Below are 27,859 nucleotides of genomic sequence, written 5' to 3' on the forward strand. Positions count from 1 at the left end.
CACTGACCAATCCAATGAATGAGTCACACCAGCCGATCGGCAACACTAATGATTCAAACATCCTAACACAAATTACATATTTGTTTCGTGAACTGAAACAAGACATAAATAATCTAGTAAACCAAAATATGAACACAATCAAACAAGACAGTGATATACGCTTAAATGATCTCAAAAATGAACTCAACCAAAATATTAGTTTGATGCGAGATGACCTTCAAAAGGATATTAAATCCATAGAAAATAACGTAAATGCTATTTCTCACGAAATAACTAATCTCAAATCAGATGTTCAAACCGTAAAGTCTGAAATTGAAGCTATCCACAATACCTTATCTGAACACTCACTCAAAATAAATAGGATTGAAATGAATGTTGACAAAAAGATCGAAATTAAATCTCAAGAAATCCGTAATGAATTAAATACTAAAATTGAGACTAATCAGATCACTATTGATCAAAATATTGCTACTTTGAGCAATAACCTAACCCGAAATTTTGATTCTAAATTGCAACAACAGATAAATATATGCCAAAGTAACCTAAAACAACAAAATGACGATTTAGTTACTAAAATCGAAGGACAGAACGAGAACTTGGTCAAACTAAATTCAATAACAGACAACCATAGTTATCGAATTAATAACATGGAACAACAGATTTCCAAATCAACTCTAGTACAATAACACCTCTTTATGTTACTTGTCCGGGAACTAACATAAATTACCTAGACATTAACCCACCTAAATTTCATGGAAAGACACAAAATCCAAAAGAATTTTTGAGTAAGCTTAAACGTTTTTACGAACGGAATGTTGACAATCAGAAATCAAACAATGAGTCTGAACATTTATTGGATGTAATTGAACAATGTCTTGACCACCACGCATCTAAATGGTTTGAGTTGGTCAAATATCAAATAAAAAATTGGACCGATTTCGAGGCAATGTTTTTGAACAAATTTTGGAGTCACGAGGTTCAACGTGGTATCAAGCAAAGAATCGATGTTGAAAAGTATCAACAGGATGGCAGACTATCAAGAGCCGAATATTTTATAGAGAAAGTCTTGACACTAAGATCGATAACACCTCCTTTGACCGACGAAGAAATCGTTGTAATCCTGTCCGACCATTTTTCGGAATCAGTACAAGATGCCAGACGAGTCCAGAATGTCACCACGGTACACGAGTTTGAGCTGCTATTACAACGAGAGGACCTCAAAGACGCTCACCAACGGACCATGACTTCAAAGTCCAACCGCTATGAACCATCACACCCACGTACTCACAATTACAGTAACCAACAGGGTAATCGTAACCACTACCAGCCGAACAGACAGCCAAACAGTCCAACTCGCCCGAACCAGCAGTACAACCATGGCTCTTACAACCAGTCTTCGAGGGGATACAGTCAACCACAGAACTACAGCAGTGGACAACAGAACATCTACAGGAAAGATTATAATTCCAGAGGAAGAGGAAACTACAACTCCCAGAGACCAAACTACAACACCAACCCACCACACCGTGAAGAACGTCAGTACCCATCTCAAGAACAGTCCAAAGTATGTTCTGCAATTATAGACAAAAGCAATCCTACTACCGGAACTACCAATTATATAAATCCAAATCATCAGGCTTTAACTAGGAAGCACTGATGAACCAAAGGCCCAGAATAAACTTTTCTTTGTTTCACCTTGTTCATTACTATGTTTTCTCTTATTCAGAAGATACAACTTGTTAATTTTAAGTATTTTCCAGTTCAAATATTAATGTTTTCTATGATAATTTTGTTCACATTATTCGAAATCTAGTATTGGATACTCAAATACCAGATTTCTGAGGGGATATTTGAGATGTTCCAAAATTATCCTCATTGTTTACTTTTGAATTTGTATATAAGTTGAATGTTAATAAACCATGTGTTATGTATCCAAATACCTAGGCCTACTATTAGCTAAATTAATACCTCTAAATTATCACATGTGTTTACATGCAGTAAAAGGGCAAAAGGTTCCACCTATTGTAAATTTCCATATTTCACATTCTCATCAAACACTGTCATTTATTTAATAAGCTAAATTTATAATCACTGGAAGTTATTTATACAGTTTGAATTATTTTACAAAATTATTTTTCTCTTTCACTTTCAAAAATGTGATTAAAATACTCTTCATATAATACCAACCAATCATAAAAGTAACAGTGAATAGTGACATCAAGAAACCAGTGAACTAATTGTTGAAACAGATGTATGAAATTGAACATCAAGAATCAAGATTTTTTTCAATTGAGAATAAGTAATGAAGAAGCAAGACAGGAAGATTATTTAAAACTTTTAATTGGTGATTTAACTTTACAGTATTTAAAATATCAAGATTTTTCTCAATTATTTAATACATATCATTTTTTTTTACCTCAAGAAATATATTTGTTGATAAGACTACCATAAACTTTTGGGTGAGATCAAACTGAACTTGTACTTTGCTAAATACTCACATTCCAAAATTTCTATTGGCTTTTGCCGTTTTGAACTTTTACCTAAATTATAATTTTACTAAATTCAAAATTTGAACTTTCTTCTTTTCAAAAGTGTAAATTGAACTGTATATAACTTGTGATGAACATTAGGCTTATGCCTATCCAACATCACATAAGCCTACTTTAAGCCGGCACATTCCTAGAACCCTGAGATTAAGAGTTTCATCTAAATTTATAACCCTACTTATTTGTACAATTTGACTAATAAAAGGTTTATAGGTATTCATCATTGTAAACCCTGGACATTTATTTATTACTTATTTACCAAACAAAGGTTAAAGAACTTTACACTGTTGTCATAAATTTAAAAAAATAATAGTGCTGCACCCTGTTGGTATGCTTTATATGCACCCTTGTAACTTTAATGCTATTGAACATCATAGAACAGAACCAACTTGTTTAATTGAAACAGCTGTTAAGATTCATTAATTCTTTTTAAATATGAAAAATCATAAGGTTAACATGGGAAACTCCAGAGCCACTGGGGCGGAGCCCGAAAGCCCGATCAGAATAAAAACTACTTAGTTTTCCTATTTAATGCCCAAAGAATCGGTGTACCGAATTTCAGCCTCCTAGGTAAATGGGAAGTGGGAGAATTAGTGATGAGTGAGTGAGTGTGTCAGTGAGTCAGTGAGGGCTTTGCCTTTTATAAGTATAGATTATAGTCAAATTTCAAAATGTTGTTTCATTCATACTAAGCTATCAACATTTCAATAAAAATATATTAAAAAAACACCTCAATACCTTCCCTGAAGCAGCAAACGTAAGTACTCATTACAAATCAATGTCATTTTAATAGGAAATCAATCGGTCAATTTTAATATTTTAGTAGAAATGCAGCCAGGTAAATGTTTGCTGATTTTGCAGGTTTGCTGCGACGGGGGTATTTAGACCTTAGATGTAAAGAGCAATTAGTGCTATGTGCCAAATTTAAAAAACAGTTTTTTTAAGATATTAGAATTTTTTTGTCAAACAGAGTAAAAATTTATAGGTCAAATTAACATAAATTCCTCAACTACTCCTAAATAGTTATATTTAGGGCATTTTTGTAAATACAAAAGTTGTTCCTTATTGTGTAAGCAGCATTTGTTGTTATAAAAGTAACTCGCTATATATTACCGTTTTCGAGATATAAGCTCCAGATGAGTTTCATGTAATAAATGCCGCCGCCATTTTTAAAATGGCGGATTCTGAGGTTATGCCCACTCTGCCAAGCTGGCACCCACGTGAAAAATGATAACCCACATGGTGCCTACATGATCCCTTAGGGTGTTTTTCTATACATGAAATGCACACGGGAACCTCCCTAGCAAGTGGATTAATAGTTGCAATAACACTTTTATCCAAAATTATTAATATAGTATAGATTATTTCTAAAACCCCAACATTGAATTATTATCCAAACGCCTGATTATTAGTGCATGTGCAAGTGATGAAGAAAGAAGACAGCTGGCTTCAACAATGAACTGATCAACATCCTGTGTGAAATTAAAATTTTCCCCCTTCTCTATTGGGACATGGCAGCATCAACACCTTAAATTCAGTGAGGGTATAATCCCTAACATTTAAAAAGCCAAAGTGATTAAAATTATTTAACTTAACATTAACTTAACAACAGAAGAACAGTTTAGCTTTTACATATACATTTTTTTTTCATTTCAAATTTGTACTGCCACCTCAAGATTTATATTAATTGGACACTGTTACTGAAGATCTGGTGAGAACTCTCCATTTTGCATAAGGCTTATCCTAACTTCAAGAAATTCAACTTAATACAGACCTATTTTTATTTACTTTCTGATTGAACCTAATTATTTGAATTCAAAAACTAATTTATTTTCATCAAGAATAGAAAAACAATATGAACAAGAGAACTAAATTCAACTTTGATAAATTTTCCACATTCTAGGCCTATTCATTGTTGGACTTATTTAATTTACCTATCCAAGCCTAAGAGCAATATCAAAATTATCCCATTTTTCATAATAATTAACATATTTTATTTCATAAATTAAAATATTTGAAGATCTTTTTAGCCAGCCGAGTTCCCCTCCCTGAGATTTATGTAATTTAAACTGATATACCTTATTATTATGAACTCATTGTTCTGTTTTTACTGAGCTAGGCTAAACCAAAGATGGGGACCCTGTAACTTAACTTATCTGTTAATTTAAATATCAAACCCCATTCATCATTGTAATATCTTATTCCTAGTTCATTAAATTTTTATTGTTAAGAAATTCTTCAGCTTAATCATTTGTCTTGCTATAAGTATATTTAATCTAGGCTTAACTTAGCATAATAAAATTTATTACTATTTAATAGTAAGTAAGTTAAAGGTACAAACCTGAACCAAATTTTATTAACTTAATCTAAATTATTACAAACAAGACACACATAGTGTTTTCTTTTAGTTGTAACTAAATTACCTTCAATATTTTTAATTACAGTATTTAAAAATATATATATTTAAGTGTAATTAAATATAAATTAGTGAAGAATAAAAACTGTACATGCTAAAACAAAATAAGTGCCTGGGTCATAAATTAAAATATTTCCCATTATACTGTCTAGGTATAACACATGTTAGGTTACATTGTTGTTGTAATAAACCTAGAAGAAAGAAAATGAAATGTGCTTGTGATGGAAGATCTAGATAGAGATGGATGTGGGAGCCAAGTCTCCAGTGATTAACTTAAATAGTCAAAAGTCTAGAAAATTAACATGCATAACATATAGAAATATCGATGATAAAGAGACATTAAGAAAGAAGATAGGTAAGTATTCAACAGAAATTGGTAATATCAAACTCAATAAACATTTAAAAATCATCATTAATTTCCAACCACCATCACATCATTGTGAATAGCCTAAATTCAAGTGACTGTTTCAAGCTAAGAACTTAAAGCCTAAATTTTATGACTCTCATTATTTAGTAGCCTACATTAGTAAAAATTAAGTAAATTAGCCTATCAGAATTTCATACCCGGCACGAACCAACCCCTAGATTAAGATCATTGTTTTCCAAATTGTTATCTAGCCCATCTATAAAACTTAGACCAAAATAAAAGTTAACTGTCATAGCCCATGAGATTGTTGTAATATAAGTTAGAACTGAAATATATCTTTTTGTAATTTTATTGGAATGTTGATTATCTATTATTAGGTAAATTTATATTTATAAAATCGAGTAGAAAAGTGGAGTAGGTTGCAGAATAAAGGCTAACAGGCCTAGCCTAAATGAAAATACATAGAGACATTGAGGTAAATTTAGACGCAGTTATTGATCGTTTCGGAAAATGCAGTAATCGAAGATTGGAATTTTTAGTTTGAGCCTATTTAGTTTTGTTCATTGCAACTTGTTAGTTTTTGTCTTAGAAGATTCAATTTTATTAAAGTGTGTATGTTTAGACAGCAATTTTTTTTTCATTTCAGAAGTGTTAGTTTTAGGTTAAGTCATTTCAAACTTTGTCCCATAATTTTTTTTAATTAACAGTTGATGATAAACTAAAACTTAGGCCTACATGTTCAAATGGATTGTAGAATTGATTTATTTCAATGAGTGTTCCCTCATTCCAAAAGCGGACAAGCAGACACATTATAAGGTGCTCAAATTTGATTGGCGTGTTGGAGGGGGAGGTTGGATTTGCCGACCGCCCCTCCCAAACCAGTTCTCTGGATCCACTCTTGCTTATAGGGGGCCCAGTCATAATTTGTTCAAATTATCAAGCAGCAGGTTTGCGAGTAATTACTTTAACAGAATAATTACTTAAGGCACTGACCTGTTCAGGAGCAATGATGCCAGGACAGTTGGGTCCAATCAGGCGGGATTTGTTTTGTCTAACGAGTCTGTGCTTGACCTTGACCATGTCCTGCTGAGGGATGCCTTCTGTGATGCAGACAATCAGCGGCATTTCTGCGTCAATGGCCTCCATAATGGCCTTAGCAGCACCAGGCGGAGGCACGTATATTACAGTGGCTTCTGCCCCTGTAGCATCTCTAGCCTGTCACAGTACAGTAAGCTAAACAAGTCAAATCTGCTAGAACTTTCACAGAAATTATGTTTTCATATCTCTTTAAATTATCCTATACTAGGCTACAATTACACAATTACGTTTACACGTACATTGATTAAATAACTGCTCCAACAAGTTCCTCTAAATAGTTAGACATATCTTAAGTTGTATGCTAAAAATAATATTTAAGCTGGGCTCTGTTATGGGAAAACAAGTTTTTGCTTTTAGTTAAAACATTTTATTGAAATTTGACAAAAATATTGAAATTTGGCCTTAGGCCACTGTGAAAAATATTAAAACCTAAACATTATATGCTTACACAAAAAAACCATCTACAGAAGACTAGCAACGTACTAAATACCCCTGTCGCAGCAAAATTTCCATTTTAGAATTTTTTCTGTAACCGTTAGGCATACAAAAACTCTACAATACAGTATGATTGAAAAGTCCCGGAATGGTGTAATATGTTTTTTACAATTGTAGATAAAGTAATAAGATTTGATAATTATTTATTGATTTGGTAAATCAATAACAGGGTGTCTAGTTTATTTCCATTATAAAATTCAAGACTAATTCCAGACTTTTCAAGACTAATTCCAGATTTTTCAAGACTAGTTTTTCCCACAATTAGTGGGTGTTGATACCAAAATGTATCGATTCTCGATTCTTGAAACCGATACCAATTTTTATAGCATAACCAAATTTACTAAATAATACCACACCAACTCTTTGTCTTTGTCATAAAGTAGTATTATGATAATGTGGTGTTTTCAAGTAAAGAAATAATGCAGCAATAAAAAATTCTTACTAGCAAATTTGTTTTTTTTATCATGAAATCTTCCGCGTACCGTACGTTTAGACATCATCATTGACTGCAGCGGTTACAGAAACATGATCGTCGTCGTCCGCGATCACGGCAAAATCATGAACATTTCCCGCGGCCGTGTATACATCATCGTCGTCTCCCGCGGTCACGGAAACTTCATCGTCATCTCCCGCAGTCACGGAAACTTCATCGTCATCTCCCGGGGTCACGGAAACGTAATTGTCGTCGTCCGCGATCGTGGCAAAATCATGAAAATTTCCTGCGGCCGAGCAGATATCATCGTCGACTCGCGTGGTCACAGAAACGTCATCGTCATCTCCCGCGGTCACGGAAACGTCATCGTCGTCGTCCGCGATTGCAGCAAAATCATGAACATTTCCTGCGGCTGTTTAGACATCACCGTCGTCTCCCGCGATCACGGAAACGTTATCGTCGTCATCCGCGATCATGGCAAAATCATGAACATTTCCCGCGGTCGTGTAGACCCGCGGTCACGGAAACGTCATCGTCATCTCCCGCGGTCACGGAAATGTTATCGTCGACGTCCGCAATCACGGCAAAATCATGAACATTTCCCGCGGCCGTGTAGACATCATCGTCGTCTCCCGCGGTCACGGAAACGTCATCGTCGTCGTCCGGGATCGCAGCAAAATCATGAACATTTCCCTCGGCTTTTTAGACATCACCGTCATCTCCCGCGGTCACGGAAACGTCATCGTCATCTCCCGCGGTCACGGAAATGTTATCGTCGACGTCCGCAATCACGGCAAAATCATGAACATTTCCCGCGGCCGTGTAGACATCATCGTCGTCTCCCGCGGTCACAGAAACGTCATCGTCGTCGTCCGGGATCGCGGCAAAATCATGAACATTTCCCTCGGCTTTTTAGACATCACCATCGTCTCCTGCGGTCACGGAAACTTCATCGTCATCTCCCGCGGTCACGGAAACGTCATCGTCGTCGTCGGCGATCGCGACAAAATCATGAACATTTGCCACGGCCGAGCAGATATCATCGTCATCTCCCGCGGTCACGGAAAGGTCATCGTCGTCTCCCGTAGTTTCTGGAAACGTCATCATTGTCGTCCACTATCGCGGCAAAATCATGAACATATTCCGCGGCCGTGTAGACATCATCGTCGTCTCCCGCGGTCACGGAAACGTCATCGTCGTCGTCCGCGGTCGCGACAAAATCATGAAGATTTCCCGCGGCCGAGCAGATATCATTGTCGTCTCCCACGGTCACGGAAACGTCATCGTCATCTCCCGCGGTCATGGAAACTTCATCGTCATCTCCCGGGGTCACGGAAGCGTAATTGTCGTCGTCCGCGATCGTGGCAAAATCATGAAAATTTCCTGCAGCCGAGCAGATATCATCGTCGACTCGCGCGGTCACAGAAACGTCATCGTCATCTCCCGCGGTCACGGAAACGTCATCGTCGTCGTCCGCGATTGCTGCAAAATCATGAACATTTCCCGCGGCTGTTTAGACATCACCGTCGTCTACCGCGATCACGGAAACGTTATGGTCGTCGTCCGCGATCACGGCAAAATCATGAACATTTCCCACGGTCGTGTAGACCCGCGGTCACGGAAACGTCATCGTCATCTCCCGCGGTCACGGAAACGTCATCGTCGTCGTCCGCGATTGCTGCAAAATCATGAACATTTCCCGCGGCTGTTTAGACATCACCGTCGTCTACCGCGATCACGGAAACGTTATCGTCGACGTCCGCAATCACGGCAAAATCATGAACATTTCCCGCGGCCGTGTAGACATCATCCTCGTCTCCCGCGGTCACGGAAACGTCATCGTCGTCGTCCGGGATCGCGGCAAAATCATGAACATTTCCCTCGGCATTTTAGACATCACCGTCATCTCCCGCGGTCACGAAAACGTTATCGTTCACGTCCGCAGTCACCGCAAAATCATGAACATTTCCCGCGGCCGTGTAGACATCATCGTCGTCTCCTGCGATCACGGAAACGTCATCGTCATCTCCCGCGGTCACGGAAACGTCATCGTCGACGTCCGCGATCACGGCAAAATCATGAACATTTCCCGCGGCCGAGCAGATATCATCGTCGTGTCCCACGGTCACGGAAACGTCATCGTCATCCCCCGCGGTCACGGAAACGTCATCGTCGTCGTCCGCGATCGCGACAAAATCATGAAGATTTCCCGCGGCCGAGCAGATATCATCGTCGTCTCCCGCGGTCACGGAAACGTCATCGTCGTCGTCCACTATCGCGGCAAAATCGTGAACATTTCCCGAGGCCGTGAGGACAATCATCATTGGCTTTCGCGGTTACGTAAACGGAAGACGACGATCGCGGCAAAATCATAAAAATTCCCGACTTTGAAATCAAATTTAAGACTAAATCCCGACTTTTCAAGACCATTTTGAAATTCAATTCCGATTCCCGACTTTCCCGATTTTCCCGACTACTAGACACCCTGAATAATGACTAAAAATATCTACTCTTTTAAGCTATTATTAATTTTAGCGAATTCATGGTATTTTATCCCTTAAGAGTCTGTAGTACCTAGGGCATTGGTCCGAACTGATGGTGGCACGCTGGGCCAAGTTTATCCGAACTACATGGGTCATTTCGATTTTAAGCAGGATGTTGTTCAACCAGTTTTAGACAGAACGTTGTTCCCGCGATTGGGTGACATGTGTGTGAGTTGGGCCCTGGGGCTGACGTCCGAGGGTGTTTCCCCAAACGTGATCGACAGAGCACAACTTTCACTTCTAGACCCCAAACCCCGGGTGCTCCTTACCTACCAGCTACTGCCAACCAGCAGTCGTTGTGTTTCGACAACTCGATCCCACAGTTGGAGCACACAAAGTAAAAGACATTAAAATATTAATTTTGATGTTGATGACACAACATGGAATACGGAAATCGATAAAATAAAGTATCGGTACAGTTTTTTATACACACTAAGCACTTTTTTTTACAAAACTGAACATAATTTTAGTTTATTTTTGTATGTAAATGAAACATTCATTTGGTTAAACTGATATATTGGTTTGATTAACATAAATAGTTTATACAATCCAACTATCAGTTCTATTTCATGTAAAAAGACTAAGCAGCCACTAAATAAAATACAAAGATAAACAGTATTTGTTAATTATTATGTCTTTTATTATTGGCAATATTCCCGTGGCGGATCACGGGCGGGTTAACTATGGTGTTTAATAATGTACCTCTCCTGTTATTCAAGCTTATGCGTACGTGTATGAAGGAAATTTCTGTTACTATCCATTGCAAGAAAAATCAAAATGTTCATAAAAAATTATGTAAAAATCAAGAAGTGGAATTCAGCTTAAACAAGAATATATACCGTTTAACTAAATATGGTATGTCAACATTATCAACCATTTAACACTGCAATTTCCATAATAACATTATTTAGACAAGTTTTAAACTTTTCAATAGGCCATAAGAAAAAAAATACTACTTTAACCCTTTGAGTGCCAACGTCCGGGGAACCGGACGTTTTTAAAACGAGCCAAAAGTGCCGACGTCCGGCCGACCGGACGTTTTTAGAACGAGCCAAAAGTGCCAACGTCCGGCTGACCGGACGTTTCGTAATGATCGAACAGTTGTCATAACAGCCGAATGGATACTCAGATTCTTTTAACCCATATATTAACATTGAGTCGAAAGTTACTAGATGCGATACATTGATTTTCGTTGGTCGAAATATCGAAAATTCAATTTTTACGAAATTTTAACCTAAAAATCGCCAGATCGCGCTCGGCATTTTTAGCGCGACCTTCGGGAAAAATCATCGGCATTTTTTGAGCGTTACTTTTATTTCTTGCCTGGCACTCTAAGGGTTAAAAAGGATATTATGTGTATTCAAAATCAATTATAAAATAGTACTAGCTGTGTGGATCTTGTAGTCAGTTGAAACCTTCGTACATTCGAACAGCAGTTGGTTTGCTTATTTCTTATTTCGACCTTTTACATCTTCGATTCGATATATTAACCGATACTGTCCTGATTTATGTTAAATGAAGTATCTTATATACTACTAGCTGTAACCCGCGGGCTTTGCCCCGTTTAACTTCTTAATTTTCAAGATGATCTCGTTTGCATGGCTCAATCACGTCCTGGTTGAAGTTCGTTCGCTACGCTCACTCACCTTAAGGTTGGAGCTCGTTCGCTACGCTCACTCACCTTTAGGTTGGAGCTCGTTCGCTGCGCTCACTTGCCTTCAGGTTACCTCGTTCGCTACGCTAACTCGCCTCCAGGTTGAAGTTCGTTCGCTACGCTCACTCACCTTTTGGTTGCAAATTAGCTGTTGTCATAAATGTAAAAGAAATAATAGTGCTGCACCCTGTGGGTAATCCTTGTAACTTTAATGCTATTGAACATCATAGAACAGAACCAACTTGTTTAATTGAAACAGCTGTTAAGATTCATTAATTCCATTTCTCATAAGGTTAACATGGGAAACTCCAGAGCCACTGGGGTGGAGCCGATTGGACGGATCACGAAATTGATGGTGTATAAACCTATTCCATGAAATTCTACATGTATGTACCAAGTTTCGTGGCAATCGGTTCAGCGGTGTCTGAGTTTATCACTGCCAAACAAATATATATATATATATACAAACATCCTCTTTTATACTTATAGATTAAAAAAATTTGGTTTTTCTTTCCCGAGTTCGTTTGGCTTTTCTACCCGACCGATTTTCATGATTGAGGTCTCAAATTGAAGGTATGCACGCACATATTTTCCATCAAGCATTGGCGGCATATAATTATCTATAGTTTCACTCGGTTTTTATGTAAACAAAATTTGCTCTACATGTATTTCTTATGGGAGTTATAATTTTGTTTCTCTTTGCCGACTTCGTTTAGCTATTCTACCCGACCGATTTTCATAATTGAGGTTTATATGTGAACGAAATTTGCTCTCCATATATTTCTTATGGGAGTTAAGTTTGGTTTCTCTTTACCAAGTTCATTTAGCTCTTCTACCCGACCGACTTTCATGATTGATATCTCAAATTGAAGGTATGCACGCACAGATTTGCCATCAAGCATCGGCATAAAATTATATATTATCCCACTTGGCTTTCACGTAAACAAAATTGCTCCCCATGTATTTCTAATGGGAGTTCGCATCGGCAAATATTTACCTACTGAAAAAACATAATTTGATTTTTTTCGAATTCTTATTTCAATTCAAGATGTATTTCACAAGTTATAATGATATAATCCTTTATATTTTGGTCTAAGCGCCTCCAGTGAAATACTGCCTTTCATTCGAGCTATTACTTATTCAAATCGGACGAGTTTTAAGCAAACGCAAGGCGAACAACCAACATAAAAACTATTTTTGATAAGGGTTATCTACGATTAAAAATTAATAGCTCCTGTATTGTTCATGTTTTTCTATATAATCACTAAATTATAGGCTTTAATTTGAGCTATTGATCCTTTGAATCAGTTAAGCTCAAGATACTGTATTACTCAATCAAAAATCATAAATGTGATTATTTCTCGGATATTATATTTATTTTAACGCTGCGGAGCAGCATGGGTCCTCTAGTAACAACTTATAAAAATCCAAATTTTGATATTTTTGACCTTACAGTAATTACTTATATCGGCCGTACTGAAAACTTTGCATCGCCGACAAGAGGTCCCTTTTTGCTTTCCACATCACATACAGAAATATTCCTGCTTCGATAAGATATTGATCTAGGACTTTGCCCCGCAGGCTTTCAAAGTTCTGAGCTGAGAGTTTTAAATGTAAATATTGATTGGTCTCCAAGGTAACAAAGAACAAGCCCACAAAGTTAAACACGTTGCCTACCACATGTCACACTCATCTGTATGAGGGACGTTGTGATACCTAGAGGTGAATGTGTTAACACGTTGCCTACCACATGTCACACTCATCTGTCTGAGGCGCGTTGTAAACCTAGTAGTGAATGTGTAAACATGTTGCCTACCACATGTCACACTCATCTGTCTGAGGGGCGTTGTGACACCTAGTAGTGAATGTGTAAACACGTTGCCTACCACATGTCACACTCATCTGTCTGAGGGGCGTTGTGACACCTAGTAGTGAATGTGTAAACACGTTGCCTACCACATGTCACACTCATCTGTCTGAGGGGCGTTGTGACACCTAGTAGTGAATGTGTAAACACGTTGCCTACCACATGTCACACTCATCTGTCTGAGGCGCGTTGTAAACCTAGTAGTGAATGTGTAAACATGTTGCCTACCACATGTCACACTCATCTGTCTGAGGGGCGTTGTGACACCTAGTAGTGAATGTGTAAACACGTTGCCTACCACATGTCACACTCATCTGTCTGAGGCGCGTTGTGACACCTAGTAGTGAATGTGTAAACACGTTGCCTACCACATGTCACACTCATCTGTCTGAGGGGCGTTGTGACACCTAGTAGTGAATGTGTAAACACGTTGCCTACCACATGTCACACTCATCTGTCTGAGGGGCGTTGTGACACCTAGTAGTGAATGTGTAAACACGTTGCCTACCACATGTCACACTCATCTGTCTGAGGGGCGTTGTGACACCTAGTAGTGAATGTGTAAACACGTTGCCTACCACATGTCACACTCATCTGTCTGAGGGGCGTTGTGACACCTAGTAGTGAATGTGTAAACACGTTGCCTACCACATGTCACACTCATCTGTCTGAGGGGCGTTGTGACACCTAGTAGTGAATGTGTAAACACGTTGCCTACCACATGGCACACTCATCTGTCTGAGGGGCGTTGTGACACCTAGTAGTGAATGTGTAAACACGTTGCCTACCACATGTCACACTCATCTGTCTGAGGGGCGTTGTGACACCTAGTAGTGAATGTGTAAACACGTTGCCTACCACATGTCACACTCATCTGTCTGAGGGGCGTTGTGACACCTAGTAGTGAATGTGTAAACACGTTGCCTACCACATGTCACACTCATCTGTCTGAGGGGCGTTGTGACACCTAGTAGTGAATGTGTAAACACGTTGCCTACCACATGTCACACTCATCTGTCTGAGGGGCGTTGTGACACCTAGTAGTGAATGTGTAAACACGTTGCCTACCACATGTCACACTCATCTGTCTGAGGGGCGTTGTGACACCTAGTAGTGAATGTGTAAACACGTTGCCTACCACATGTCACACTCATCTGTCTGAGGGGCGTTGTGACACCTAGTAGTGAATGTGTAAACACGTTGCCTACCACATGTCACACTCATCTGTCTGAGGGGCGTTGTGACACCTAGTAGTGAATGTGTAAACACGTTGCCTACCACATGTCACACTCATCTGTCTGAGGGGCGTTGTGACACCTAGTAGTGAATGTGTAAACACGTTGCCTACCACATGTCACACTCATCTGTCTGAGGGGCGTTGTGACACCTAGTAGTGAATGTGTAAACACGTTGCCTACCACATGGCACACTCATCTGTCTGAGGGGCGTTGTGACACCTAGTAGTGAATGTGTAAACACGTTGCCTACCACATGTCACACTCATCTGTCTGAGGGGCGTTGTGACACCTAGTAGTGAATGTGTAAACACGTTGCCTACCACATGTCACACTCCTCTGTCTGAGGGGCGTTGTGACACCTAGTAGTGAATGTGTAAACACGTTGCCTACCACATGTCACACTCATCTGTCTGAGGGGCGTTGTGACACCTAGTAGTGAATGTGTAAACACGTTGCCTACCACATGTCACACTCATCTGTCTGAGGGGCGTTGTGACACCTAGTAGTGAATGTGTAAACACGTTGCCTACCACATGTCACACTCCTGTGTCTGAGGGGCGTTGTGACACCTAGTAGTGAATGTGTAAACACGTTGCCTACCACATGTCACACTCATCTGTCTGAGGGGCGTTGTGACACCTAGTAGTGAATGTGTAAACACGTTGCCTACCACATGTCACACTCATCTGTCTGAGGGGCGTTGTGACACCTAGTAGTGAATGTGTAAACACGTTGCCTACCACATGTCACACTCATCTGTATGAGGGGTGTTGTGAGACCTAGTAGTGAATGTGTAAACATGTTGCCTACCACATGTCACACTCATCTGTCTGAGGGGCGTTGTGACACCTAGTAGTGAATGTGTAAACACGTTGCCTACCACATGGCATACTCATCTGTCTGAGGGGCGTTGTGAGACCTAGTAGTGAATGTGTAAACACGTTGCCTACCACCTATCCCGACCCGAGGGAAAAGTACTAAGGGAAAGTGCTGAGGGAAAAGTGCGCAGGACTTTCGCTGGGTACTGGGTACCTTCCCCCACGCCACCGGTGGGTCCCTTCCCCCGCGCTAGAGGCGTGTTGAGCTCGGTGCTTCCCGTTCCCCAGCACTAGAGGCGTGTTGAGCTCGGTGCTTCCCATCCCCGCACTAGAGGCGTGTTGAGCTCGGTGCTTCCCGTTCCCCCGCACTAGAGGCGTGTTGAGCTCGGTGCATTCCGTCCCCCAGCACTAGAGGCGTGTTGAGCTCGGTGCATCCCGTCCCCCAGCACTAGAGGCGTGTTGAGCTCGGTGCATCCCGTTCCCCAGCACTAGAGGCGTGTTGAGCTCGGTGCATCCCGTCCCCCAGCACTAGAGGCGTGTTGAGCTCGGTGCTTCCCGTTCCCCCGCACTAGAGGCGTGTTGAGCTCGGTGCATCCCGTTCCCCAGCACTAGAGGCGTGTTGAGCTCGGTGCATCCCGTCCCCCAGCACTAGAGGCGTGTTGAGCTCGGTGCTTCCCGTTCCCCCGCACTAGAGTCGTGTTGAGCTCGGTGCATTCCGTTCCCGTACTATGAGATGTTCCAAAATTATCCTCTTTGTTTACTTTTGAATTTGTATATAAGTTGTTTATAAACCATGTGTTATGTATCCAAACACCTAGGCCTACTATTAGCTAAATTAATACCTCTAAATTATCACATGTTTACATACAGTAAAAGGGCAAAAGGTTTCACCTATTGTAAATTTCCATATTTCACATTCTCATCAAACACTATCTTTTACTATTTTATAAGCTGAAATTTGTAATCACTGGAAGTTATTTATACAGTTTGAATTATTTTACAAAATTGTTCTTCTCTTTCACTTTCAAAAATATAATTAAAATACTTGATATAATACCAACCAATCATAAGTAACAGTGAATAGTGAGTGACATAAAGAAACCAGTGATAACCAATTGTTGCAACAGATGTATGCAATTTAACATCAAGATTTGGAATTGCATAGTAAGTAATGAAGAAGCAAGGAAGGAATATGATTTAAAAATTTTAATTGGTGATTTTTAACTTAACAGTATTTAAACCTCAAGATATATCTCAATTACTTAATACCTATCATTTACATCAAGAAATATTTTGTGGTGAAGACTACTATAAACTTTTGGGTGAGATCAAACTGAACTTGACTAAGCCTACTTTGCTAAAATACTCACATTGCAAAATTTCAATTGACTTCTGCCGTTTTAACTTTAACCTAAATTATCATTTTACTAAATTCAAAATTTGAACTTTCATCTTTTCAAAAGTGTATACCTAATTGAACTGTAACTTTTGATGAACATTAGGCTTATGCCTATCCAAAATCACATAAGCCTACTTTGAGCCGGCACGGTACTCCTAGAACCCTGAGATAAGAATTTCATCTAAATTTATAACCATATTTGTACAATTAGATAAATAAAAGGTTTATATGTGTTCACTATTGTAAACCCTGGACATTTATTTATTTACCAACACCCATAGACTAATAAAGAACTTTACAACTAGAGGCGTGTTGAGCCCGGTACATTCCGTTTCCGTACTAGAGGCGTGTTGAGCCCGGTATATTCCGTTACGGCACTAGAGGCGTGTTGAGCCCGGTGCAGCTGGTTGGCGTGTTGAGCCCCAGCATCCGTTTTTATTCAGTTTAAGTCCCCGGTGGCCAATGGAGCTGCCTCCCGGGACCATGTATCCGTCTGGAGGGGGATGAAGAGGCCCTACTACACTATTTAGAAGAGAGCCGTCTAGGAGAGACGGTAGTTGGCATCCGACATTGAGACTGGCGACACCTAGAGAAGCTGCTGCGTTTGGGTTCAGGAAGGTGAGCCGCCCAGCACTTCCCGAGATAGGAGTCTGCATCCGTCGGTGACAGCGTGAGGAGCTGCTACGCAAGGGACAACTTTCCGCCTAGCACTTTTCGAGAAGAGTCTGCATCCGACAGTTACTGGTGGCATCGAGTGGAGCTGCTGCGTTTGGGCTCTGGTTGGTGAGCCGCCCAGCACTTCCCGAGACGAAGCCAGTTAGAGGACTGCAGGAGCTGAGAGGAGAGGACTGCAGGAGCCGAGAGGAGAGGACTGCAGGAGCCGAGAGAAGGAGAGGACTGCAGGAGCCGAGAGAAGGAGAGGACTGCAGGAGCCGAGAGGAGAGGACTACGGGAGCCGAGAGAATTAATTAATGTTAAAGTCGCCACATACAATTGACTTTTTCCTGACGATTGATTTGGTTTAGTAACTTTTCTAAGATGCAAAAAATTTTTTGGACATCTCCATTAGGACTACGATATATGGTTACTAGCAATAAATTCATGTTTATTATTTCAACAGCTGCTATTTCACAGTCTAAATCAACTGATAATTTATTCATATCATTCATTACTTTGCTACATGATGGGTCATAGCAAGAAAAAATTGCTGTGCCCCCATGAATTCTAGAAGTTTGGCAATAACTAGTGACATGATGAAGGTCGCTAATTGAACATATGTTGATTTCATTAACTTTTAACCAGTGTTCAGTTACGCAGAGAAAATCTAAATTCATTTCTTTTGCAATCAATTCTAATGTATTGACTTTATTCAGAAGGCTTTGACAATTTTGTTGATAAATTGTTACAGTGTTTTTTGTGTGAACATTATTATAATTTTTATTACCTGTAAAACTATTTATTTTTTTCTTGTTTGTAGTTCTACCATTCATTAAAACATTTTTACATTTACTGGACTTACTTAAGCTAATTTCATCACAACTAATAACATTTATTACATCTATGGGTGGGTCAGAGGGTCTGGTTGTTGTCGATGAACCGTTGAAGCCGGTGGGGTGGAGTTTCCCGACAGCAACTCTGTTCCTGGAGGAGGTGGTTGACTCATAACTCCTGGTCTCTGAGGGCATCTTGACATCACTGGTACAGACACACCAGGCACTTCTGTTTTAGATTTTCTTACTAATGGTTCCAGCAATGTTTCCTCCAGTGTATGGTTGGGCTCGGGAATATGTACAGCAGCCATGTTAGGAACTTCTGACAAGGGATTATGGGTCTGAAGATCGATGGGAGCGTAAAGACTTTGCTACCCCACAGATTTTTTGGGATAACCATAGTTTACCTTTGTTGTTCAGGTGCAAACCATGGTGGGTATGAAGGTGCCTCCCCGCTTCATATGCATTTACCATCTTTACGTTGGAGTAATTACAGCTCAGTTCACTCAGGATTCTATTTGTTTTCCGAATTTCCTCATTAACACACGACCACTCTGCAAGATCATATCTATGAGGAATATTCACCAGAATTATATGTTTATTAACGTGTTCGTCAAGAGCATCCTTTATTGTACTTATAGCTTCATGTGCTTCATTACGTGAAACATCATTAGTCCCGCACAAAACTACTAATACATCTTCCTCTGTCAGCTTCTCACCCCTCAGGTTTCCTGGATTAAGAACAAGCTTCGCCCCCCCCCCCCCCCCCACCACCAGGAGCTACAAAGGCCACCGTTTTGTGGGACTGAAGAATATTATTTATGTTCCGAGATAGCTCACGTCCATGACTATCAGCGCACACCAACATCCTATAATCTGCCTTTTTTGGATTGTCTTCTGCTTTTTTGTAGGGCTGATTCGAATGGGTATCTTTGAAAGCTGTCAGTTTAGATGATGTTTTCCTTCCAGAAATCGTTTTCTTCGCAGGCTTACTAATAAACTTATTGGTGACTTCAGGTGCAGATGAAGAGTCAGGTCCAATAGCACAAATATTGCTCCTGTCATCGTTTTCTGCTACATCAGCATCAGGTGCTGTAAGAATATCAAAACGATTGCTACATGGAATATTAAATGATAGACTTTCATTTTGAGTTAGACTTGGCCTTTGTAATACCCTCCTATCATTACTCTGAACATTTTTTTAAACTGGGTAACAGTGCAAACACAGATTATAGTTCTGGGAACGGAGATTTGATACCTCACTTTCTAGGGTATTTTTATCTTGCTCTAACACTTTAATAATAGCATTAAGATTTTTTACTTCCTGTTTTTTTTTAGATTTAATTCTTGTAGAATAATTTGTGTTTGATAGTCTTTAGATATAGGTTTAGTTTTAGTACATTTGCTTGATTCATCATGGATTATAAGCTCTTCCCTAAGCTGAAGCTCGGCTCTTAGCTTACTCTCGAGAGTTTTAATCAGTGCATTTTTTTCATCTATTCTCTCATTGTGAGTTGAAGTCATTGTTCTTATGTCAACTTCTTTTTTCTGCAACTTATCTTCAAGTTCCATTTCATAGAGAGACTTTTTGATGACTACCACATGTCACACTCATCTGTATGAGGGGCGTTGTGAGACCTAGTAGTGAATGTGTTAACACGTTGCCTACCACATGTCACACTCATCTATATGAGGGGCGTTGTGAGACCTAGTAGTGAATGTGTTAACACGTTGCCTACCACATGTCACACTCATCTGTATGAGGGGCGTTGTGAGACCTAGTAGTGAATGTGTTAACACGTTGACTACCACATGTCACACTCATCTGTATGAGGGGCGTTGTGAGACCTAGTAGTGAATGTGTTAACACGTTGACTACCACATGTCACACTCATCTGTATGAGGGGCGTTGTGAGACCTAGTAGTGAATGTGTTAACACGTTGACTACCACATGTCACACTCATCTATATGAGGGGCGTTGTGAGACCTAGTAGTGAATGTGTTAACACGTTGACTACCACATGTCACACTCATCTATATGAGGGGCGTTGTGAGACCTAGTAGTGAATGTGTTAACACGTTGCCTACCACATGTCACACTCATCTATATGAGGGGCGTTGTGAGACCTAGTAGTGAATTTGTTAACACATTGCCTACCACATGTCACACTCATCTGTATGAGGGGCGTTGTGAGACCTAGTAGTAAATGTGTTAACACGTTGCCTACCACCTATAACACTCATCTGTATGAGGGGTGTTGTGACACCTAGTAGTGATGTGTTAACACATTGCCTACCACATGTCACACTCATCTGTATGAGGGGTGTTGTGACACCTAGTAGTGAATGTGTTAACACATTGCCTACCACATGTCACACTCATCTGTATGAGGGGCGTTGTGAGACCTAGTAGTGAATGTGTTAACACGTTGCCTACAACATGTCACACTCATCTGTATGAGGGGTGTTGTGAGACCTAGTAGTTAATGTGTTAACACATTGCCTACCACATGTCACACTCATCTATATGAGGGTCGTTGTGAGACCTAGTAGTGATGTGTTAACACATTGCCTACCACATGTCACACTCATCTGTATGAGGGGCGTTGTGACACCTAGTAGTGAATGTGTTAACACATTGCCTACCACATGTCACACTCATCTGTATGAGGGGCGTTGTGAGACCTAGTAGTGATGTGTTAACACGTTGCCTACCACATGTCACACTCATCTGTATGAGGGGCGTTGTGACACCTAGTAGTGAAAGTGTTAACACATTGCCTACCACATGTCACACTCATCTGTATGAGGGGCGTTGTGACACCTAGTAGTGAATGTGTTAACACATTGCCTACCACATGTCACACTCATCTGTATGAGGGGCGTTGTGACACCTAGTAGTGAATGTGTTAACACGTTGCCTACCACATGTCACACTCATCTGTATGAGGGGCGTTGTGAGACCTAGTAGTGATGTGTTTACACATTGCCTACCACATGTCACACTCATCTGTATGAGGGGCGTTGTGAGACCTAGTAGTGAATGTGTTAACACGTTGCCTACATCATGTCACACTCATCTGTATGAGGGGCGGTGTGAGACCTAGTAGTCAATGTGTTAACACGTTGCCTACCACATGTTACACTCATCTGTAAGAGGGGCGTTGTGACATTGATTCATTATTCTGTGCCGTCAATCTGATTAATTTATTCCCAAATTACTCTACTTCAATCAGTTTTCATGTTCCACAGTTAGTTCATAAATTAGTTATTCACGTCAACGCAATTCTTAAACTTTCAGGTAGTGGTTTAGTTATAAGAGGTTCATGTTATAAATTAGTAAATCGCAGCTCATCAAAAGCTGGCTTAAGGTGTTTACGGCAACGGGCACATTCAACCTCAGCGTAAAACCTTTCTTTAAAATAGACAGTTACTTACAGCCCTTCCTAATGCCTTAACCCTTCAAGACGGTTTGACGAGCGTTACTTGTCACGCGTAAAAAGACACTGCTACGGTTTGACGAGTGCCGCTCGTCATGACATGACCCGATAAGTGGTGGTCTCTGATGACGATTTAGTGAACTATTTGGAACCCGGACTCTATGGAGCATGTTGTCCATTAGTTGTTCGACATTTTTCAGCTGTTATCGATCGCAGTAAGTGCGACAGAGACAGATGTATTGTTTGCAAACTTGAGTGTTGTTATGTTTGTTCGTCTCGGCGTCAACTGTTGATACGTACTGACGTTCTCAATAGTTTTTTACGGTATAATCGTAATTATATAGCATAAAGTGGTGTTAAATTATATTTCAAGTTATAAAAAAGTTAACTAGGTGATTGTTGATTCTTAGTTTTTGTTTGAAAATGTAATTTATGACGTGTGTTTGGGAAAGTTGCGTGCGTGTTGTTGTGCAAGGTTAGGTTTGTGCTAGGTTATTCTGACAAAAAGATATAAGTTTTAATTTTAATGTTATTTTTACAAAAGTGAAATGGCAAGATCTAGTGAAATAGACGGTTGGATAGATGAAGATGAACACCTATTGTCGTCAGATGAAAGTGAGGAGGAGGAAATAGACTTCGTTCAACAGGAGGTAGGCCTAGAGGGTAACGTTGATTTTGATGATGGCGATGAGATTGAAATTGACATTGGAAACAATTTTGATGTTGATGATGAAATGGAAATTGATGATCCGGTTGTACAGGGAAATAGGAACATTGAAAATATAATTGAAAGTGTTGTACTAGGGGCTGGTGACTGCCCATTACCAAGACCTCAAGCCAAGCCCCAAATGGTTTGGGAAACTATGGAAGGCTACGAACCTAGCAGAGAACCCTTTAGGCCTAACAGGGAATCTGGGCCTAAAATACCCGCTAATAGTCCCCTAAGTATTTTTCAATTTTATTTTGATGATGATATTATGAATCTCATTGTAACAAGTACAAATCTTTATGCGGAACAGCAAAGGGCTAAGAAAGGAATGGTTTTTGCACGACGATCCAGAGACTGGGCTTGGCAGCCTGTTACAAAAAATGAGCTTTATATCTATTTTAGTATTGTCATGCTTATGGGTATTGATCAAAAACCAAGCCTTCGAACATATTACTGTAAAAATCCTCTGCTCGAAACCCCAATCTTTTCTAGTACCATGCCTTTCGAGCGTTTCCAGATGATTAGCAAATATTTACATTTCAGCGCTTCAATGCGACTATCGCAATTCCAAGGTCCAAAAAAACTTTTCAAAATATATCCCATTATTGAACATTTGAACAAGAAGTTTATGGAGTCTTATGAGTTGTCCCAAAACATTTCAATGGACGAATCACTAACTCTGTGGAAAGGTCGGCTTTCTTTTTCGACAGTACTTGCCTCTGAAATCAGCACAATTCGGAATAAAATCTTTTGAAGTGTGTGAATCCTCCTCAGGGTTTACTTGGACCTTACTTGTGTATACTGGGAAGAACTCACCAATTGAATGTCCCATAGTCCCGCCTGATAGCAACAAGTCCACAACAATCGTCATAAAGCTGTTAGAACCGTTATTGAATAAAGGACACACCGTATGGATGGACAACTGGTATAACTCCCCAGACCTATCAAGCTTTTTGAAATCCAAAAAGACTGATACTTGTGGAACACTGAAACTCTCCAGAAAAAATGTTCCTGATGAAATAAAGAATGCCAAGCTAGGAAAGGGGGAAATATGTGCTCTTCATAGCGAAAACGTTATGGTAATGAAGTGGAAAGACAAACGCCTTGTCACACTTATTTCTACATTTCATAATCATGAAATAGAGCAAAGAAGGAACAAGTCAGGTAAAGAACACAAGAAGCCTGTTCTTGTTTATGATTATAATCAACAGATGGGGGGAGTAGACCTTAGGGATCAAATGCTCCATAATTTCCTCCTAGAAAGAAAGCGTGGAGTAAAATGGTATATAAAACTATTCAAGCGGCTGATGAATATTTCAGTTCTGAACTCATATATTATTTGGAAGTTTACAAACCCAAAATGTGACCATTTACAATTCAGACTACAGTTGATAAAGGAGCTAATCCATACTTATCAGGCAGAGGTAGCTAGACCAGTGCATGGCAGGCCAAGCATTGAACCGAAGCCCGCTAGACTCGTTGAAAGACATTTCATCGATCACATTCCACCAACAGAGAAGAAGGAAAAACCTACAAGGAGGTGTGTGGTCTGCTACAAAGCTGGGTTAAGAAAAGAAACAGCCTTCTGGTGCCCAGATTGTAGGGCAGCGCTGTGTCTTGTCAATTGCTTCAAGGACTACCACACAAAACTCAACTTCTGAAGGTATGTTAAATAAAATTTTAATGTTAATGTTATATTTTTTGGTATTATTTTGTAGATTACTTATTCACATACAATTTTATAAATAAAATAGATTGATATGATGTATCCTACCAGAGAAAACTAAGTTTCGGTGAAGTATTGTAAATAATGGGCGCGATCACGGCAAAAACTACCGTAGCAGGGTTCCGTGGGCTTTAAAAAACGCCCGCCTTGAAGGGTTAACCTTATGTCCCAACTCTCACCCATCCATAGCACTCTTCCATTATTCCACAGACATCCCCAACGAGTTCAATCAGTACATGGTGTCTACTAAACCTGGTTTGAAAAATTCAAGGAGTTTTCCAGGAGAATTCAAGACAAATTCCTGAATTTTAAGGAGCTACTATCGGAACCCGTTTAACTAATCGCAACCAGCTAATAAATGAAAATGATTATTATTAGGCTATTATTATTATTAATAATGATTATTATTATTTGAAACAAAACATTTCCAAAGAATAATATTTTATACAACATAATAAAACAGTATAACTGGTAGGTAAGGCGACACCAGTTATCATCTCCCGCGATTGTGGGAATATCAGTGAGCATATCTTGCAGTATCTTCAACATCAGCGACAAAACGTCACACCGTCAACGATCACGGCAACACCCGTATTCATATTTTGCGGTTTGGGCGACACCGATAACCGTCTCTCGCGATCGCGGCAATTCCCGTAGGCATATCTTGCGGTTTCGGCAACACCGATAATCGCCTACCGCGATCGCGGCAATAGCCGTGAGGAAATCTCGCGGGTTCGGCGACACCGATAATCGTCTCCCGTGATCGCGGCAACACCCGTGGGCATATCTCGTGGTTTCGGCGACACCGATAATCGTCTCTCGCGATCGCGGCAATACCCGTGTTGAGCATATCTTGCGGTTTTAGCAACACCGATAATCGTTTCCCGCGATCGCGGCAACACCCGTAGGCATCTCACGCGTCTCTCGCGATTGCGGTAATACCCGTATTCATATTTTGCGGTTTGGGCGACACCGATAACCGTCTCTCGCGATCGCGGCAATTCCCGTAGGCATATCTTGCGGTTTCGGCAACACCGATAATCGCCTACCGCGATCGCGGCAATAGCCGTGAGAAAATCTCGCGGGTTCGGCGACACCGATAATCGTCTCCCGCGATCGCGGCAATACCCGTGAGCATATCTTGCGGCTTTAGCAACACCGATAATCGTCTCCCGCGATCGCGGCAATACCCGTGCGCATATCTTGCGGTTTTAGCAACACCGATGATCGTTTCCCGCGATCGCGGCAACGCCCGTAGGCATCTCACGTGGTTTCGGCGACACCGATAATCGTCTCCCGCAATCGCGGCAATACCCGTGAACATATCTTGCGGTTTTAACAACATCGACAATCGTGTTCCGCGATCGCGGCAACACCCGTAGGCATATCTCGTGGTTTCAGCGACACCGATAATCGTCACTCGCGATCGCGGCAATACCCGTGAGCATATCTTGCGGTTTCGGCAACACCGATAATCGTTTCCCGCGATCGTGGCAACAAAAGCGGTAGTGTTTCGGTTAGGCGACGATTCCGATGGCTGGGCTCCGGATTCCCGGAGGTTTGGGTGGATTCCTGGAGTTTTCCAGGACATTTCAAGGTAAGATAAAATTCCCGGAGGTTTCCCGGTTTTCCCGAATTTCCCGGAGAGTAGACACCATGCAGTAACAACCAGCCACTAATTAGCATCATATTGCCAAAGATGCAATCGGATGACACGGCTTTGCCCATCCTGAACAGGTACAACCAGAAATAAACCGTGACCTGTCATAAACTGGGTAAGGTAAGTCCACCTCACCATACCATCGGTCCACCCATGGTTAGACTTGCTGAATCAGTCTTTTAAAATACTTGAAGGAATATTAGATAATTAATATTTGAATAAATTATTTCAAGATGGTGTTGTAAAAGAGTCTTGTATTGAGAACAATGTTTTCATAATCACAATAGTAAAAATATCAGGAATAATAAATATTTAAATTAACATATGATTGTTGAGGAATGCAAATAGAAAATATATAACAGATTCTTCCGCACTGAGGAAGTGTTCAAGGCGTGTATCGTGTTGGTCATTTGATCTGTCTTGATGTATGTCGTCGTGAAGGTGTTAGTCCATAATATACAGATGTGTCTGGTTGATTACTGGTTGATGCATGACTGGTGGACGAATAACTGGTAGTGTTGAACAGAGGAAAAAATGTAAAGTCTGCATTTTCAATCTTTTCATTAAATTAAACTTTCTTTTTAGTAGAAGACGTTTCCCATTTTGTTTTCCCTGACATACGGGTCTTCTGTGGATGACTGTGATCCTTTCCTGATATCTTCTTCGTGGGATCAATTTCTGGCACTTCGGTCCGCCTCAGTTGATTTATGTGTTTTTTTTAACACATAACCGCTATCAAGTTGAATTATATAATGGAGAGCTCCGAGCCGGGTCACAACTTTGCCAAATTTCCACTCTTCTCCCATGCGTACCAGTATCCTGTCCCCATCTTTGAAGGACCGAGGCACTGAATGGCGATCTTTGCGAATAGTCGATTTTAATATTGGTTTCAGAATGTCCAATTTTGTCCTTAACTTTCGGTGTAAGTACAATTCTGCAGGTGATTTTCCACATTGGAGAGGTGTAGCTCGGTAATGGAATAAGATATCCCATCCTCGTCGCCACTTTAAAATACTTGAAGGAATATTAGATAGTTAATATTTGAATAAATTATTTCAAGATGGTGTTGTAAAAGAGTCTTGTATTGAGAACAATGTTTTCATAATCACAATAGTAAAAATATCAGGAATAATAAATATTTAAATTAAAGTATGATTGTTGAGGAATGCAAATAGAAAATATATAACAAGTCTCCTGGTCCAGGTCCCCACGTCTCCTGCCAGAGCTAGTAGGCTGCGGTTGCGCTCCTCCGTTTTTGCGTGGTCCTCCCCACACCGCTCATAGATCGCTTTCCTCTCCACCGCCAAAAGTTTGACGGGGATTACTCCAGCAACCACCAAGATAGTTCAGACCTTGTTCGGTAGGCGGATGTTACCCTGGGTGGTGCCTGACGCTGCAATCTGGCGAGCCGCATCCTATACGCCTCCTTATTGAGCGTGTCTGCCCACACTTCTGCACCATACAGGAGTACAGACTGAACTGCGGACATCAACAGCCTTTTGCAGCTGGAACGAGGACCTCCAACATTGGCAATTAACCGGCTAAGAGAAGAAATCACCTTAACGGCCTTGTCCGCCATACGGAATATCTGTTCCCGCCAGTCAAGCTTAGTGTCCACCATGACACCAAGATACTTGGCGGCACGAACAGTCTGGACTTCGACGTCCCCCAACCTCAACGACACAATTGATGTCAATCTGCTTTTTGGTCAGAATCACGATCTCAGTTTTGTTCAAAGCGAGTGAGAGACCGTGATCTGCCATCCATGCGTTTTGTGAGGTTAAAATTACCAGGGTGTCAAAAACATACCTCACAAAAAAAGTTTGCCGGATAAAACAGTCGAAGCGTGGGTAATTTCGTCCAAGGTTCGATTTAACGTAATTACTAAGTCTAAGCTCAGAAATGAGTATGAGTCAAGCAAAAGCTTACTCCAGTACAACTCTTTTCATCACAGCTATC

General features: G+C 40.5%; 1 protein-coding gene across 1 annotated transcript in view; it reads right to left on the minus strand.

Annotated features, from left to right (window-relative positions):
• The window catches only part of LOC128982204 (succinate--CoA ligase [ADP/GDP-forming] subunit alpha, mitochondrial-like), a 75,621-nt gene that overhangs the window by 34,694 nt on the left and 13,068 nt on the right, over window positions 1–27,859 (minus strand). Inside the window, exon 3 of the mRNA XM_054401266.1 lies at window positions 6,323–6,544. Coding sequence (XP_054257241.1) covers window positions 6,323–6,544 — 222 coding nt within the window. The remainder of the gene's footprint in view (window positions 1–6,322; window positions 6,545–27,859) is intronic.

Source organism: Macrosteles quadrilineatus, unplaced genomic scaffold (genome assembly GCF_028750875.1).
Source record: "Macrosteles quadrilineatus isolate MER2022 unplaced genomic scaffold, UCM_ALF_1.0 Scaffold_188__1_contigs__length_204418, whole genome shotgun sequence".
In the NCBI taxonomy this organism is placed as follows: Eukaryota; Metazoa; Arthropoda; class Insecta; order Hemiptera; family Cicadellidae; genus Macrosteles; species Macrosteles quadrilineatus.